This window comes from Trachypithecus francoisi, unplaced genomic scaffold (assembly GCF_009764315.1).
Source record: "Trachypithecus francoisi isolate TF-2019V2 unplaced genomic scaffold, Tfra_2.0 Lachesis_group16, whole genome shotgun sequence".
Lineage (NCBI taxonomy): Eukaryota > Metazoa > Chordata > Mammalia > Primates > Cercopithecidae > Trachypithecus > Trachypithecus francoisi.
The window spans coordinates 74,351,788-74,367,159 of NW_022681461.1; the positions used below are offsets into that span (position 1 = coordinate 74,351,788).

Below are 15,372 nucleotides of genomic sequence, written 5' to 3' on the forward strand. Positions count from 1 at the left end.
CAACTCAGGATGCCTCTGGCTCTAAGCTCCAGGATAGTGTGTGAAAGTCTTCCTTCTTACTGCAGAAGTCATGTGACTGTCATGTGCTTATGGTTTATAATGTGTGGCTGCCTTTTAAAGGAAATAAAGTAATGTATTTTGGAAAGGAAGCTAGTGTGTTAGATTCAGAAGAAGTGATCTTTGTATTCTCTGCAGAAGACTGAAAGTGAGAAGCCATTGCTCTCTGGATTATTTTTCTGTTCTGTAAAGAAAAAAATCCTGCTCTGCAGTTAACTCTCTTGCATCCCTTTTTTATTTTTACTTTTAGGTTTTTGAGACAGGGTCTCACTCTGTTGCCCAGGCTGGAGTGCAGTGGCACAATCTCAGCACAATCACTGCAACCTCTACTTCCTTGGCTCAAGTGATTCTCCAGCCTCAGCCTCCTGAGTAGCTGGGACTACAGGCGTGTGCCACCACGCCTGGCTAATTGTTTTTTTGTATTTTTTTGGAGAGATGGAGTTTTGCTATGTTGCCCAGGCTGGTCTCCACCTGCTGAACTCAAAGTGATCTCTCCGCCTTAGCCTCCCAAAAGGTTGGGATTACATGCGTGAGCCACTGTGTCACCCTTCATCTTTTCTTTTAGGACCATTTTCATTAAGTTGACTTCCTGCGTTCCTGTTAATCTGTTCAGAAAATGATCAATAGATGTGAACTCATTAGATCTCTATAGAATGGCTTGAATGTGCATCTCCCTGGCATTTTTCCCAACCACATTGGTGACTCTTAAAATTCAGAGGCAGAGAGTATGGAATGCTGGTAGTAACACAGCGGTGCATTGCTTTTCCATTCAAACTTGGCATAGGCTTTTTACATTTTTATTAAAAATTTCATTGTCAGATGCCTCATTTACATACCTTTTAGCAGTACTCAGCAAAGATTTCCTTGAACTGTAGGGCAGAATAATTCTGAGTGACAGTATGAAACAGTGAGAAATATTTTACCTACCTTGTTTGGTTGGTTAGTTGGCTTTATTTTATTTTATTTTATTTATTTTTGAAGAGAATCTCACTCTGTCGCCCAGGCTGGAGTGCAATGGCGAGATCTCAGCTCACTGCAACCTCCGCCTCCCAGGTTCAAGCGATTCTCCTGCCTCCCCCTCCTTAGGAGCTGGGACTACAGGCACCCACCATCATGCCCAGTGAATTTTTGTCTTTTTAGCAGAGATGGGACTTCACCACATTGGCCAGGCTGGTGTTGAACTCCTTACCTGAAGTGATCCACCTGCCTCAGCCTCCCAAAGCACTGGGATTACAGGCATGAGCCACCGCACCCAGCCCCACCTGCTTTTTTATCCATTCCTTTTGCCATCCTAAATGTCTGGTCGAAGATAGGATCTCAAGATGACTTAGATTATTTTAGTTGAAAGGTCTTTTAAAAGTCATCTAGCCCACCCCCGTCAATTCTGTATGTGAGGTAGCAAAACCCTGGGGAGGCCAAAGGGCTTTTGTCTACCCTTAGTCCACAGGGTGAGGGATAGCTGGGACCCAACCCACATCTCTTCTTCCTTATAAGTGACAGTAACATGTGCTCTGCACACTGAAGCAATCTGCGAAAGTAAATGGTGGTCTTTTCTGCTTTTTTGTTTTTTGTTTTTTGTTTTTTTTGAGACAGAGTTTTGCTCTGTCACCCAGGCTGGAGTGCAGTGGTGTGATATCAGCTCACTGCTTCCTACACCTCCCAGGTTCAAGTGATTCTCCTGCCTCAGCCTCCCAAGTAGCTGGGATTACAGGTGTACACCACTATGCTTACCTAATTTTTGTATTTTTAGTAAAGATGGAGTTTCATCATGTTGGCTAGGCTGGTCTCAAACTCCTGACCTCAAGTGATCCACCCTCCTTGGTCTCCCAAAGTGTTGAAATTACAGGCATGAACCACCACGCCCAGCCAGAAATATTCTTCTTTTGATTTTTTTTCAACTATTAAAAATGTAAAAACCACATCAACTAAAACAACAAAATTGAAAGGCAACCCATGGAATGGGGGAAAATATATACAAATCATATATCTAATAACAGGTTACTATCCAGGGTATATGAAGAACTCCTACAATCAACAACAACAACAAAAATAACCCAGTTTAAAAACTGACAAAAGAATAGACATTTCTCCAAAGAAAATATGCAAATGGCAAACAAGCATAAAAAGATGCTTAACATCACTATCATCATAGAAATGAAAATCAAAACTACAATGAGATATTCCCTCACACCTATTAGGATGGCCACTCTCAGAAAATCATTGATGTTGGCAAAGATGTGGAAAAATTGGAATCCCTGGGCACTGTTGGTGGGAATGTGAAATGGTGCAGCTGCTATGGAGAAACAGAATGAATATTCCTTAAAAGATTAAAAATAGAACTACCATATAAGCCAGCAAACCCACTTCTGGATATATAGCCAAAAGAATTGTAAGCAGGATCTCAAAGAGATATTCATACACCCATGTTCATTACCACATTATACACAATAGCCAAGTGATAGAAGCAACCTAAATATCCATGAACATATAAATGGATAAAGAGAATACGGTATATACATGCAAGGAAATATTATTCAGCCTTTAAAATGGAAATCTTGCCAAATGCTACCATATGAGTGAAACTTGAGGACATGATGCTAAGTGAAATGAGTGACAGAAGGACAAAAATTGCACGATTCCACTTATAGGAGGTATGTAAAGTAGTCAAACTCAGAAAAAAAGTAGAATTGTGGTTGCCAGGGGCTAGCGGGAGGTGGAATGGAGCAGTTATTCAATGGGTGTAGAATTTCAGTCATGCAAGATTAAAACATTCTAGAGATATGTTGCACAAATGTGTGAATATATTTAACACTACTGAACTGCACACATGGTTAACGTGGTAAATGTTATTTTTTTACTATAATTTTTTTTTCTTTTCTTGAGGCAGATTCTTGCTCTGTCGCCCAGGCTGAAGTGCAGTGGCCCAATCTCGGCTCACTGCAAGCTCTGCCTCCTGGGTTCATGCCATTCTCCTGCCTCAGCCTCCTGAGTTGCTGGGACTACAGGCACCTGCCACCATACCCAGCTAATTTTTAAAATTTTTTTTGTATTTATAGTAGAGACAAGCTTTCACCGTGTTAGCTAGGATGGCCTCGATCTCCTGACCTCGTGATCAGCCTGCCTCAGGCTCCCAAAGTGCTGGAATTACAGGCTTGAGCCACTGCACCTGGCCGGTGATGACTGTTATAAAACAATGTGAATGCATTTAATGCTACTAAGCTGTACACTTAGAAGTACACATACATAAACATCAGCATGACTCTCAATAAGAACACCTACTGATGTCAGTCCTGTATATCAGTAACCTCAGGTTTCACCTGTCTAACTTCAGACATCATTTTCATCTGTGATAACACAGTCTATGAATGCCTAAATGGCACTCCAAAAGAACTATCTTTCTCCCCTTTCTAGCACCTCCCATGTCCATATATACTGAACAAGAGTTACAAAGTTTCCTTATACCCCAATCCCACCACACGCGAGCCCTTATTGTCCCTTTTATTGTAGGAGCCAGATTACTAGGCAGGCTTAGGTCTAGAATTGGAGTTATAACCTCCTCCACCCAGTTCTATTATAAATTATCACAAAAATTAAATGGTGACATAGAATGAGTTGCCGACTCCCTATGGACCCTACAAAGCCAGCTTAATTCTCTAGCTGCAGTAGTTCTCCAAAACTGAAGAGCCCTAGACGTATTCACAGCTGAAAAAGGAGGAACCTGCCTCTTAAGATAAGAATGTTGCTATTTTGTTAACCAGGCAAGAATCATTACTAAAAACGTCAAAGACATGAAAAAAAAACACAGATAAAAAAGTAGGAAAAAGCAACTTGAACACTCGGGACCCTGAAATAAGTTTAACCAATGGATACCTTAGCTCCTCCCCTTTCTAGGCCCTGTGACAGCCATCCTACTATTACTCACCTTTGAGCCTTGCATTTTTAACCTCCTTGTCAAATTTGTTTCCTCCAGAATTGAGGCCATCAAGCTACAAATAGTCTTACAAATAGAACCTCAAATGAGCTCAACTCATGGCTTCTACCGAGGACCCCTAGGTCAACCTGCTGGTCCCTTGACTGGCCTGGAAAGTTCCCCTCTGGAGGACACCACAACTTCAGAGCCCCTTCTTCACCCCTAACCAGCAGGAAGTAGCCAGAACAACCGCTGCCCAGGTCCCAACAGCAGTTGGGGTGTCTTGTTTAAAAGGGGGACAGAGAGGAGGTGCCAACTGGGCTTCCTGGGTCGAGTAGGGGCTCAGAAAGCTGTGAAACTCACTCATTTCCTGCATCAGGACTTACTTCGGTCCTGGATGAATAATATTGAAGGTATATGCTTAAAATATTCCTAGCACCAGGATTTGTGCATGTGTTTTCTTCCCCAAGAAAGCTATAAATAGCAAACATTTTACTGGAAGTTTCCCTGTATTGTTCTCTCCCTCTCTCTATCAGGGGAACCCTCCCCCAATATTTCAATGTAGGTTGTTTCTATTTTCCGTAAGTGTTGGCCAGCTGAGAAATAAAGAGAAAGAGTGCAAAGACAGGAATTTTTCAGCTGGGCCGCCGGGGGTGACATCACATATCAGTAGGAGCGTGATGCCCACCAGAGCCTCAAACCAGCAAGTTTTTTATTAAGGGTTTCAAAACAGGAGGAGCTGTAAGAACAGGGAGTAGATCACATGCTTCAAAGGGCAAAAGGCAGAACTCCTGATAAGGGTGTTTGTTCAGTGGTGCACATATTGTCATAATAAACATGTTAAACAACAGAAAACAGGGTTCAAGAATAGAGAACTGGTCTGACCACAAATTTACCAGGGTGGGGGTTTTTCCCCACCCTAGTAAGCCTGAGGGTACTGCAGGAGACCAGGGCATATCTCAGTCCTTATCTCAACCGCATCAGACAGACATTCCCAGAGTGGCTGTTTATAGACCTCCCCCCAGGAATGCATTCCTTTCCCAGGGTATTAATATTAATATTCCTTGCTAGGAAAAGAATTTAGTGATATCTTCCCTACTTGCACGTCTGTTTCTAGGCTCTCTGCAAGAAGAAAAATATGGCTCTTTTTGCCTGACCCTGCAGGCCTTATGGTTGTCTTCCCTTGTTCCCTAAAATTCACTGTCATTCTGTTCTTTTTCAAGGTGCACTGGTTTCATATTGTTCAAACATGCATGTTTTACAATCAATTTGTACAGTTAACACAATTATCACAGTGGTCCTGAGGTGACATACCTTCTCAGCTTATGAAGATAATGGGATTAAGAGATTAAAGTAAGACAGGCATAAGAAATCATAAAAGTATTATTTGGGAACTGATAAATGTCCATATTAAAAAGAAATCTTCACAATTTTTGTTCGTCTGCCACGGCTCCAGCCAGTATCTCCATTCAGGGTCCCTGACTTCCCGCAACATCTCTCCCTCTATCCCTTCCCCATCCCTCGAAACTAAAGTTAAAAAGAATGTTAACTGCCCGTTTTCCTGTGACCAGCAGACCTTATCTATCCTCCCAATTCCAATTCCTTGTGAACATACTTTGTGAAGTCCTGTAAGATCCTGTCTCTTTTGCCATGCTGCTGCAAGGTCATGAGATAGATAAAACCTAATTTGCACCTCCGGTTTTCCTCAAGATCTAAGACATGACACAAATGGCTAATTGCCTTTGTTTCTTGCTCTGATAACATCTCGCCACACGTATTTCCCGCCTTAAAGAGTTTAAAAGGCAATTACATAATCTAACTCTGGATACCTGTTTGGGACCCCTTCCACGCTGTGGAAGCTTTGTACTTTCACTCTGCTCAATAAAGCCTACAGCGTTTTCTCTCTCTAGGTCCGTGTCTCTATCACTTGCCGTGGTCAGCTGTCACACAATTCTTTGGCGTGGCTAGGCAAGAACCTTAGACATTACAGCATGGATGGTAAGACTCCAGCAGAAAGACATTGGCAAGTGTTAGAGGAAAAGAAGGAATTTAATCCGAAAGTGTTATGGTAATCCCCAGAAGAAGGACAGTGGAACGTCCAGTGGATTTACTGACAGGGGAAGAGGGTGTGCCTGTGTGTTTACAGGAGAGGGACAAACTGTGTGGGTGCCCTCAAGGTGCGTGCGACCATGGAACGGGAGACCGGAGGAACCCAGAGTGGCCAACCATAGGCATGGTCCCTCCAGTACAAGCCATGAGTCAGCTGAGCTGAGTGCAAAGACGGAGAGAAGGCTGACCAGAGTCATGACACAGTTCTAATGCTATGTTTTCCGTAAAATTGGATTAACTGCCGTTTGGAGAATGAGAGTTGCCCAGCCTGGCCTTACATTCTTTCAATTAATACATAAACAAAAAGGGGGATATACAGGGAGCAGAAGGCCCATGGGAAGTGACCAACTCAGCATTCTGCTGCAGGCTATATGAGCAAACAGCAAACTGTTTATCATGAATGCAGGCTGTGGGCAAACTCACACTCCCCTGCCACCAAAATGTTTGCTGAGGGCCATCACTCCCTGGCGCCAGGCTCCTTGACATTATCTACTGAGAAAATTAACGCCTATTATTCAAAGGATGCAGTCTCACAAGCCTGCTGTGAACCAAAGGGTGGACTGACAATTATCCGACAATCACGTCCACTTCTCGCTATCTCTTTTGTCTAATAAATATGGAGGGCTGTGTAAAGCTCAGGGCCCTTCCCCAGTAGACGCAAGGTGCCCCCTGACCCATTATTCCAAATATACTCTTTTGTCTCCTGTATTTTATTACCACTTTCGCCCCCTTTTTTCAGTCCAGTAGGTCCGCGATATAGTGGCACCTCCAACAGCGACAGAACTGGGCAATCGACATGAATGGAACAGAGAAAAGTGTAGGGCTTTGACATAGAATAAGATTCAAATCTCAACCCTGCTACTGACTATCTATGCAATATTGTCTATGTTGTTTTACTTCTCAGAATTTCAGTTTCCTGAGGCTCCAAGGAAGACAATGGTGATACGTGCTTCTGAAACTGTCCCTATAAACTTTATAAATGTAGGCCAGGCACAGTGGCTCACGCCTGTAATCCCAGCACTTTGGGAGGCTGAGGCTGGTAGATCACCTAAGGTCAGGAGTTCACAACCAGCCTGACCAATTGGTGGATCTCTGTCTCTACTAAAAATACAAAAATTAGCCAGGCGTGGTGGCATGTGCCAGTAGTTCCAGCTACTCGGAAGGCTGAGACAGGAGAATTGCTTGAACCCAGGAAGTGGAGGCTGCAGTGAGCTGAGATCATGACACTGCATCCCAGCCTGGGAGACAGAGCGAGACTCCATCTCGAAAAATACATAAAATTAATCAGGGAAGGAGGGAAGAGAAACAAAAACAAACCAAGCTGGCAGCATGTTCAGCATTCATCATTAAGTCGGCACACTCTCCGATCTGCTTCCTCACAGTTTGCTACCTATTGTCCTAGAATCAATAGACCCAGATACAAGATTATAGTTCCCCTTAACTGCTCTTTAAATAACAACTTGAACATTATGAAATGTTGTTTTCACTTTGAGATATTCCTTCAGGTCCTGCATACAGATGAAACCACTGATGCAGCTGACCTGAAGGACTCCCCAAGGGGCTACCTCACCAACCTACAGTTTCCACTTTGTGATAATTTTGTCCCCCTTGCCCCAGCCAACCAGCAACCCCAATTTTCCAGCCCCTCACTCTCCACAATCCTCTTAAAGCCCCAGACCAGAACTTCTTGGGAGATGAATTTGAGGGTTTCCTTCCACTTCCTTGCTGGGTGCCCTGTGATCATTAAACTTTCTTTGCTGCATCCCTGCTGTCTTAGTGTAATTGGTCTATTACTATGCAGTGGGCATACGAACCTGTTGGTCCCATAACATAACCATTCCTTGGGTCATCATGAGGACTAGACATACTGGATACCAAGTGCTACTCTAGTGCAAGGTTGCATCTCCTCAGTGATGTGCAGAGAGGAAAATCAATCTCTCTCCAAACGCAGTGTCCCATCTGTATTCAGGAATTCCTACAATTATGAGAAAAATATTACTCTTTGTTGCTATCATTACTTCTCAAGCATTATCCCACCTGACCAATGAAATGGAAGTTGAAGAGAAGAAAGTGGGGGACAAGTCTGTCTGTTTTTGTTTGTTTGTTAGTTCGTTTTTGAGACAAAGTCTTGCTCTGTGGCCCAAGCTGGAGTGCAGTGACATCATCTTGCCTCACTGCAACCTCTACCTCCTGTGTTCAAGCGATTCTCCAGCCTCAGCCTTTGGAGGAGCTGGGATTACAGGTGCGTGCCACCATGCCCAGCTAATTTTTATATTTTTAGTCAAGATGGGGTTTCACCATGTTGGCCAGGCTGGTCTCAAACTCCTGACATCAAGTGATCCGCCTGCCTCGGCCTCCCAAAGTGCTGGGATTATAGGCATGAGTAACCACCCCCGACTAAGTCTGTCTGTTTTTAAAGTAGAAGAAAAATCCAGAAGAAATTTCCACCAAATGGATAACAATTACTTTTGCTTTTTATATTGTACACATCTGTATTGTCTGAATTATTTGATACAAAGCATTTTAAATTACTTGTTTGTTATTACTTTATTGTTTTAAGTGAACTGTTCCCTCCACAGTTAGATCAGAACTCTCTCTGATCTAACTGAATTGAATAGAGTTTTGTCTTAGGGAAAAGTAAAGAAAAATCTTTTTCCTTGATCCTTTATTCCATATTCTGACTCTGTGTGTGATTATGTAACAGTCATGATTAACTTGATCACCATGACTTGACAAACTGCAGCCTTTAAGACTGACTGAGTCAATGATTTGGAAAGAGATTTTATTTGTCCTGGTGCTGCCAAATATTATCAATATCTTCTATTTCATGACAAGTGAGTAAATATGTGAGCCACTCTGTGTTTCTGGTACTTTTTTCTGTTATTCTTACTTTGCAAAGACTTTTTATGCCTGTAATTTTATTAACACTTCTGATATCCAAAAGAAACAGAGTGATTCTATAACAAGATATTTTAAAAGAAAAAAAAAGACAAGCGGAATGAGACATGTAATCCAATACTGTTTCTATAAATTATGCCCACCATGCACATTATGTAAGAACATAGAAAAAAAAAAACTCTGTACACATCAAAGAAATCACAGTAGTTACCTATAATAGGAGAAGAAAAGTAGGGAATGGAATTATTTTGTTTTTGTTTTTTCTTTTTTTGAGACTGGATCTCACTTAGACACCCAGGCTACAGTGCAGTGCCACGATCGCAGCTCGCTGCAGCCCCCACCTCCCAGGTTAAAGCTATGTTGCCCAGGCAAGTCTTGAATGCTTGGCCTCAAGTGGTTCTTTTGCCTTGGATTCCCAAAGTGCTAGGATTACAGGCATGAGCCAAAGCACCCAGCCTGGGAATGGAATTTTGTTTTGTTTTATTTTACATTACATAAATTAATGAGAGAGAGAGAGAGCGAGAAAGAAAGAATTTGGCAGCCCAGTGAGGATAAAGTGCCACAAACTCTGATGAATATGAATTCAACTCTCAGCATTTTGTTTTTAGGGTGCATCCAAGTCACTTTATGTACATGGATCCCAGTGCTTCTGATGCTGCATATATCCCATGGTATGCATCCACCACACTTGGTCCACACACTCTGTTATGGGCTGGACTGTGTCTTCCCCAATTTCATGTGTTAAAGTCCCCAAACCCAGTACTCAGAATGTAACCATATTTGGAGATAGGGCCTCTCAAGAGGTAATTAAGGTTAAATGAGGCCATATTAGTGAGCCCTAATCCATTTGACAGCATTTGAAGACAAGGCCTTGGAAGACGTGATTAAGCTAAACTGAGGCTGACAAGTGGAGTTCTAATCCAATATGACAGGTACCCTCGCAAGGATAGACAATGAGCCGGGTGTGGTGGTGGGCCTGTAATCCCAGCCTCTAGGGAGGGTGAAGGAGGATCACTTGAGCCCAGGAGTTCAAGGCTGCCATGAGCTGTGATACCCACCACCGCACTCCAGCCTGGGTGACAGAGCGAGACCTCAAAATAATTAAAATTAAGTAAATAAATTAAAGACATTGAATCTTCATAATGACTGGGAGTTAGGCAATTGTTCTTATCCCCATCTTGCTGACGGCTGAACTGATTGAGGCAAAGAGAAGGTAAGTCTTTGAAAACTACACAGCTAGTAAGTGGCAGGTGCAGGCTTCGAACCTGCAGCGGTCTAATACCAGCCACTTAGCTTCAGGTTCAACCCCTGCCTGATACCACCTCTCCTTGCAGAGGTCGGGTCAAGGCCATGTTTGCTAGGGTGTGATGTGTGGGGCGCCTCAGTGTGTGATGGGTGTGATGTGTGGAGCGCTCACTCCTGCCTCGGGGGGTCTGGCAAGGGTTCCTAGAGGTGACCTTGAATTGGCTCCTGGAAGGCGAGTCCAGGAGCCCCCAACCCCCCCTACACACACAAACACACACACATGCACACGCGCGCACACACACACGCATGCTCACACACACACACACACATGCACATATAGGCGCGTGCACATGTACTTAGGCACACACAGAAACGCGCACACACACACAAACGCACTCAGATTCCCCGGACACTGGTTTTGCTCCTGAGACCTTTTCGGGGCCGGCGCTCTCACCCTCCAGAAGCAGCCCCGCCTTGGAGTGGCCCCACCCTCTCCTGGGACCTGTCATAAAGCGGTCCTCGGGCGCCCGGCCGCGCAGTCCCAGCCGGCTTCGCCAGGCAGTGGAACCCTTAGGCTCCTGTAAGTAGACCTCCTGTTTTCTTTCCTTCGCTTTTCTCCCTCCCTTAACCCCCTTGCTTTCTTCCTGCCAAGTTTCTAGACGCCCCAGTGGAGGAGGTTTGCGCTTCGCCCTCCTCCCCTTACGCCGAAATGACCGCTGGGTCTTGCACTCGGAGGATCTTGGGAGCCCGTGTCCCGACGCTTCCCGGCCCTGCAGTTCCTTGGAGAGCTTGGAGACGCGCGCGGGAGGGAAAAGGAAAGCTTGGTTACAATCCGGGACACCCGGTAGCTGCCTGCAGGCGGGAAGGGGCAGGCCAGGGAACTTGCGGGACTGCACAAGTGGGGGAAGGTAGAAGAAGAAAGATCAGGGTGGGGGTTTGGGAATGGGCACGCAGGCGGTGGGTAGCGGGTGGCGGGCGGCGGGGGTTGGAGCAAAGGGCTAGCGGGCAAAGGCCGGTCGCCCCGCCAGGCCCCCTCCTCGGGCGGGCGAGACCTTCCCGGGACCTCGCCCCTCTGGGGCCAGACCCTTTCCAGGAGGGCTTCTGGACTTGTAGCGAGTTTGGAATACCCAGGGGTTGCTTTTTTGGGAAAAGGGATAAAGATGTGTGGACACTTAAAAAGTTGAACTCATAGAAATAACGACTAGAATGATGGTTGCCAGAGGCTGGGAGCGATTTCGGGGGTGAATGGGGGCTTGTTGGCCAAAGGGTACAAAGTTCAGAGACGAGAGGAGTAGGTTCTGAGATCTGTTGCACTGCAGGGTGACTAGAGCCAATAATGTGTATTTCAAAATAACTAAGAGCAAACTTCAAATGTCTCACCATAAAAATGATACTTAGGGACGGGCGCGGTGGCTCACGCCAGTAATCCCAGCACTTTAGGAGGTCGAGGCGGGCGGATCATTTGAGCTCAGGGGCTCTAGACCAGTCTGGCCAACATGGGGAAACCCCGTCTCTACTAAAAATACAAAAAGTAGCCGGGCGTGGTGGCGGGCGCCTGTAATCCCAGCTACTCAGGAGGCTGAGACAGGAGAATCCCTTGAACCCGGGAGGCGGAGGTTGCACTGAGCTGAGATGGCGCCATTGCACTCCAGCCTGGGCGACAGAGGGTGACTGCGTCAACAACAACAACAACAAAAAGTCTTAATTAAAAAAAAAAAGAAGAAGAAGAAGGAACAACCCCGGGCTGCAGATCGGACCGCCCCCCTGGCTCCCGGCCACCCGTGTCCCCTCCCCGCCGCACCGGTGGGGGAGCTGGGGAGGTCAGAGGCAGCTCCAGAACATTTGTAACTGGATTGTTTGTAGCGGATGCACACGCCCGAAGGCGCGGTTCCCAAGTGATTCGGCCGAGTTCAGTCCAAACAGAACGTCCTGAACCCCCAGCTGGGGGCAGCCTTCATCATCTTCCCTTGCTTTGGTGTAGCGTTTAAGCTCAAAATCTGTTTGGTGTGGAGTTTAAACTTAAATCCCTCCTGGACCAAAGAAAACTCGCGCCCGATGGCTGAGCGCCAGTGGCTCACACCTGGAATCCCAGCACTTTGGGAGGCCGAGGCGAGCGGATCGCCTAGGCAACGCAGTGAGGCTAGTCTCTACAAGAAAGAGAGAAAAAAAAGTGTTTAAAAAATAATAATAAATAAATAAAAACAAAGAAACCGCGCCGGAAAAGGGGGCGGAGCAGCGGCGCCCCCCGGTGGTTTTCGGGAGTTCTGAGATTGCCTTGAAATGCTTGGCTCTTTCCTTCTGAAGAGGTGCATGGACTTCTTTCTATTGGGTTCTTTGTGTTTGATGCTTTTTCTTAGAATTCATTCCATGTGAGATGACAAACGGAATGGAATATTCGCACTCCCCGTAACTGTTCAGTGCCATAAAGAAACTCTAGCCTAGCAGTGGCTGGGAAGAATTTCTTTGTTGATTTATATTTTTTCCTTTTCTTGAAGATTTCTTGAAACCTCAGTTTCCTCATCCGTACAGTGGCAATGATACTAATGTCTATCTTATAGGGAAGTTATAAGGATAAAATGAGGTAATCTGTATGCAGTGCTTAGCACAGCACCAGAAACATAGTAAATATTAAATGAATGTGGTTGGTGTTATCTGATAATGATGGGATTTGAGGATATTGTAGTTGTGCTGTCTGGGCTCAGTTTGATGGCGAGGGAACTGTTAGAATGCAGTCATTTCATGGCAGTTGACTACATATTTACCGTGTTCTAGGAGCTTCAGGATGGTTCGTACTAAGATATGGACCCTGAAGAAGCACTTTGTTGGCCATCCTACTAGCAGTGACTTTGAGTTGAAGACAGCTGAGCTACCACCCTTAAAAAATGGAGGTAAGTCATACTAAAAATATTTCAGAGATGTAAGGGACTGTATCAGTTAGCTTTTGCTGCATAACAAACTACCCCAAAGTCTAGTGACTTCAAGCAACAATGGTTTATTAGTTCACAATTCTTTGGGTTGGCAATCTGGGCTGAGTTAAGCTGGGTGGTTCTTCTTAGGTCTCATCTGGGGTAAATGGTGAATTTAGGATGGGCCTGCTCACATGTCTGCTGGTTAGCAGACTTTCTGTTGGGGTGCATGCCTTAGTTCTCATCTGTGTGGCCTTTCTAGCAGGCTGGTTTGAGCTCTGTTCTTATAGTGGTCCCATAGATCTAGAGCAGCAGGAGTTGCGAAGCTCCAATGTGCAAGCACTTTTTTTTTTGAGACAGAGTCTTGCTCTGTTGCCCAGGTTGGAGGATAGTGGCATGATCTTGGCTCATTGCAACCTCTGCCTCCCAGGTCCAAGTGAGTCTCCTGACTCAGCCTCCTGAGTAGCTGGGATTACAGGTGTGCACCACCACGCCCTGCTGATTTTTGTATTTTTTTTTGAGGTGGAGTCTTGGTCTGTCACCCAGGCTGGAGTGTAGTGGAGCAATCTCGGCTCACTGCAACCTCTCCCTCTCAGATTCAAGCGATTCTCCCTGCCTCATCCTCCTGAGTAGCTGGGATTACAGGCACCCTCCAACACGCCCAGCTAATTTTTTTTTTTTTTTTTGTATTTTTAGTAGAGACGGAGTTTCACCATGTTGGCCAGGCTGGTCTCGAACTCCTGACTTCAGGTGATCCACCCACCTCGGCCTTCCGAAGTGCTGGGATTAGGGCGTGAGTCACAGTGCCCGGCCTTAATGTTTGCATTTTTAGTAGAGACGGTGTTTCCCCATGTTTGCCAGGTTGGTCTTGAACCCCTGACCTCAGATAATCGCCTGCCTCGACTTCCCAAAGTGTTGGGATTAAAGGTGTGAGCCACCACACCCCGCTGTGCAAGCGCTTTTCAAGCCTCTACTTGTGCCACGTTTGCTAATATCCCATGGTGAAAGCAAATCACAAAACCAAGCTCAGATTTGAGAGGCAGAAAATAGACTTCTTGATGAGACCAGCACACAAGGGTGGGAGTTATTTGTGGCCATTTTGCAATCTGCCACAAAGACCTTTCCAGGGTTTTCTGTGTGAAGCCTGGATGTCACGTGGCAGGATTCCCCTGCTTTCATTGATAATTGAAATTCATGCTTGAGTGCATTACTCTTCCTGGCTTTGACCACACTATGGGGAGGATGTCCTCTGTATCCTCATGAGCCTGATGATGGCAGTGAGGTAAGCACTGCCCAGTAGCTATATGAAGAGTTCAGACTATAAGAGGAGTCTCTGAGGAGTGTTTACAGGTAGGTAAGCTTTTTGAGAAAAGGAGATACAATCAAGTAGCATGGCAAAGTGATCAGTCCCATCTAAGCTGTGAGGGCCATGACTGAAATTCAAAATTCCAAAGAATGTGTACATGAGAGTCACTCCAGCAAAATGCATGTTCTCTAACACTAACTGGGGCTGGTGGTGAAACCATAGGGTGAGCACTGCAACATAATGGTTTAAATGTGGCCTTGGCCAAGTTACTTAACCTAACCTTAAATAAAATGGAAACAATATTTGTTGAATATCAAATGACATAATTCATGTAAAGCATGGAATGAGTGCTGAGTAAATAGCATTATTATTATTATTATTATTATTATTAACTGGGCTGGGCCAAAAACGAAAACCCCTTCTTGTCTCTGCTATAGAAGCGCAGATAGGAAGACATTCCTGAAGCAGAAGTATTATCTGTGTTTTTTTTAGAATACCAAAAACAGGCTGGGCATGGTGGCTCATGCCTGTGATCCCAGCGCTTTGGGAGGCCAAGGCGGGCAGATCTCTTGAGGTTAGAAGTTCAAGACCAGCCTGGCCAACACGGTGAAACCCCGTCTCCACTAAAAATACAAAAATTAGCCGAGTATGGTGGCGGGCGCCTGTAATCCCAGCTACTCAGGAGGCTGAGACAGGAGAATCACTTGAACCTGGGAGATGGAGGTTGCAGTGTGCAGAGATCAAGCCACTGCACTCCAGCCTGGGCAACAGAGCAAGACTCTGTCTCACAAAAAAAAAAAAAAAAAAAATGCCAAAACAAAGGCATCAGGCCTTGAGCTCTGTTTTTTTCTTTCAACTTTTATTTTAGTGTTAGGGATACATATGCAGGCTTGTTACACGGGTAAATCGCACTTGGCTGAGGTTTGGTGTACGAATGATCC

General features: G+C 45.2%; 1 protein-coding gene across 4 annotated transcripts in view; it reads left to right on the forward strand.

Annotated features, from left to right (window-relative positions):
• The first annotated feature begins 10,547 nt into the window (after positions 1 to 10,547).
• Positions 10,548 to 15,372, forward strand: part of PTGR1 (prostaglandin reductase 1) — a 42,019-nt gene continuing 37,194 nt past the window's right edge. Inside the window, exons 1-2 of one of the 4 annotated variants that reach the window (XM_033237826.1) lie at positions 10,548 to 10,799; positions 12,992 to 13,107. In XM_033237826.1, the coding sequence (XP_033093717.1) occupies positions 13,002 to 13,107 (106 nt within the window). In that variant the 5' untranslated portion in view covers positions 10,548 to 10,799; positions 12,992 to 13,001. Of the gene's footprint in view, positions 10,800 to 10,943; positions 11,148 to 12,991; positions 13,108 to 15,372 lie in introns of those variants that run through there. The other 3 variants (XM_033237829.1, XM_033237828.1, XM_033237827.1) reach the window with 3 other exon arrangements.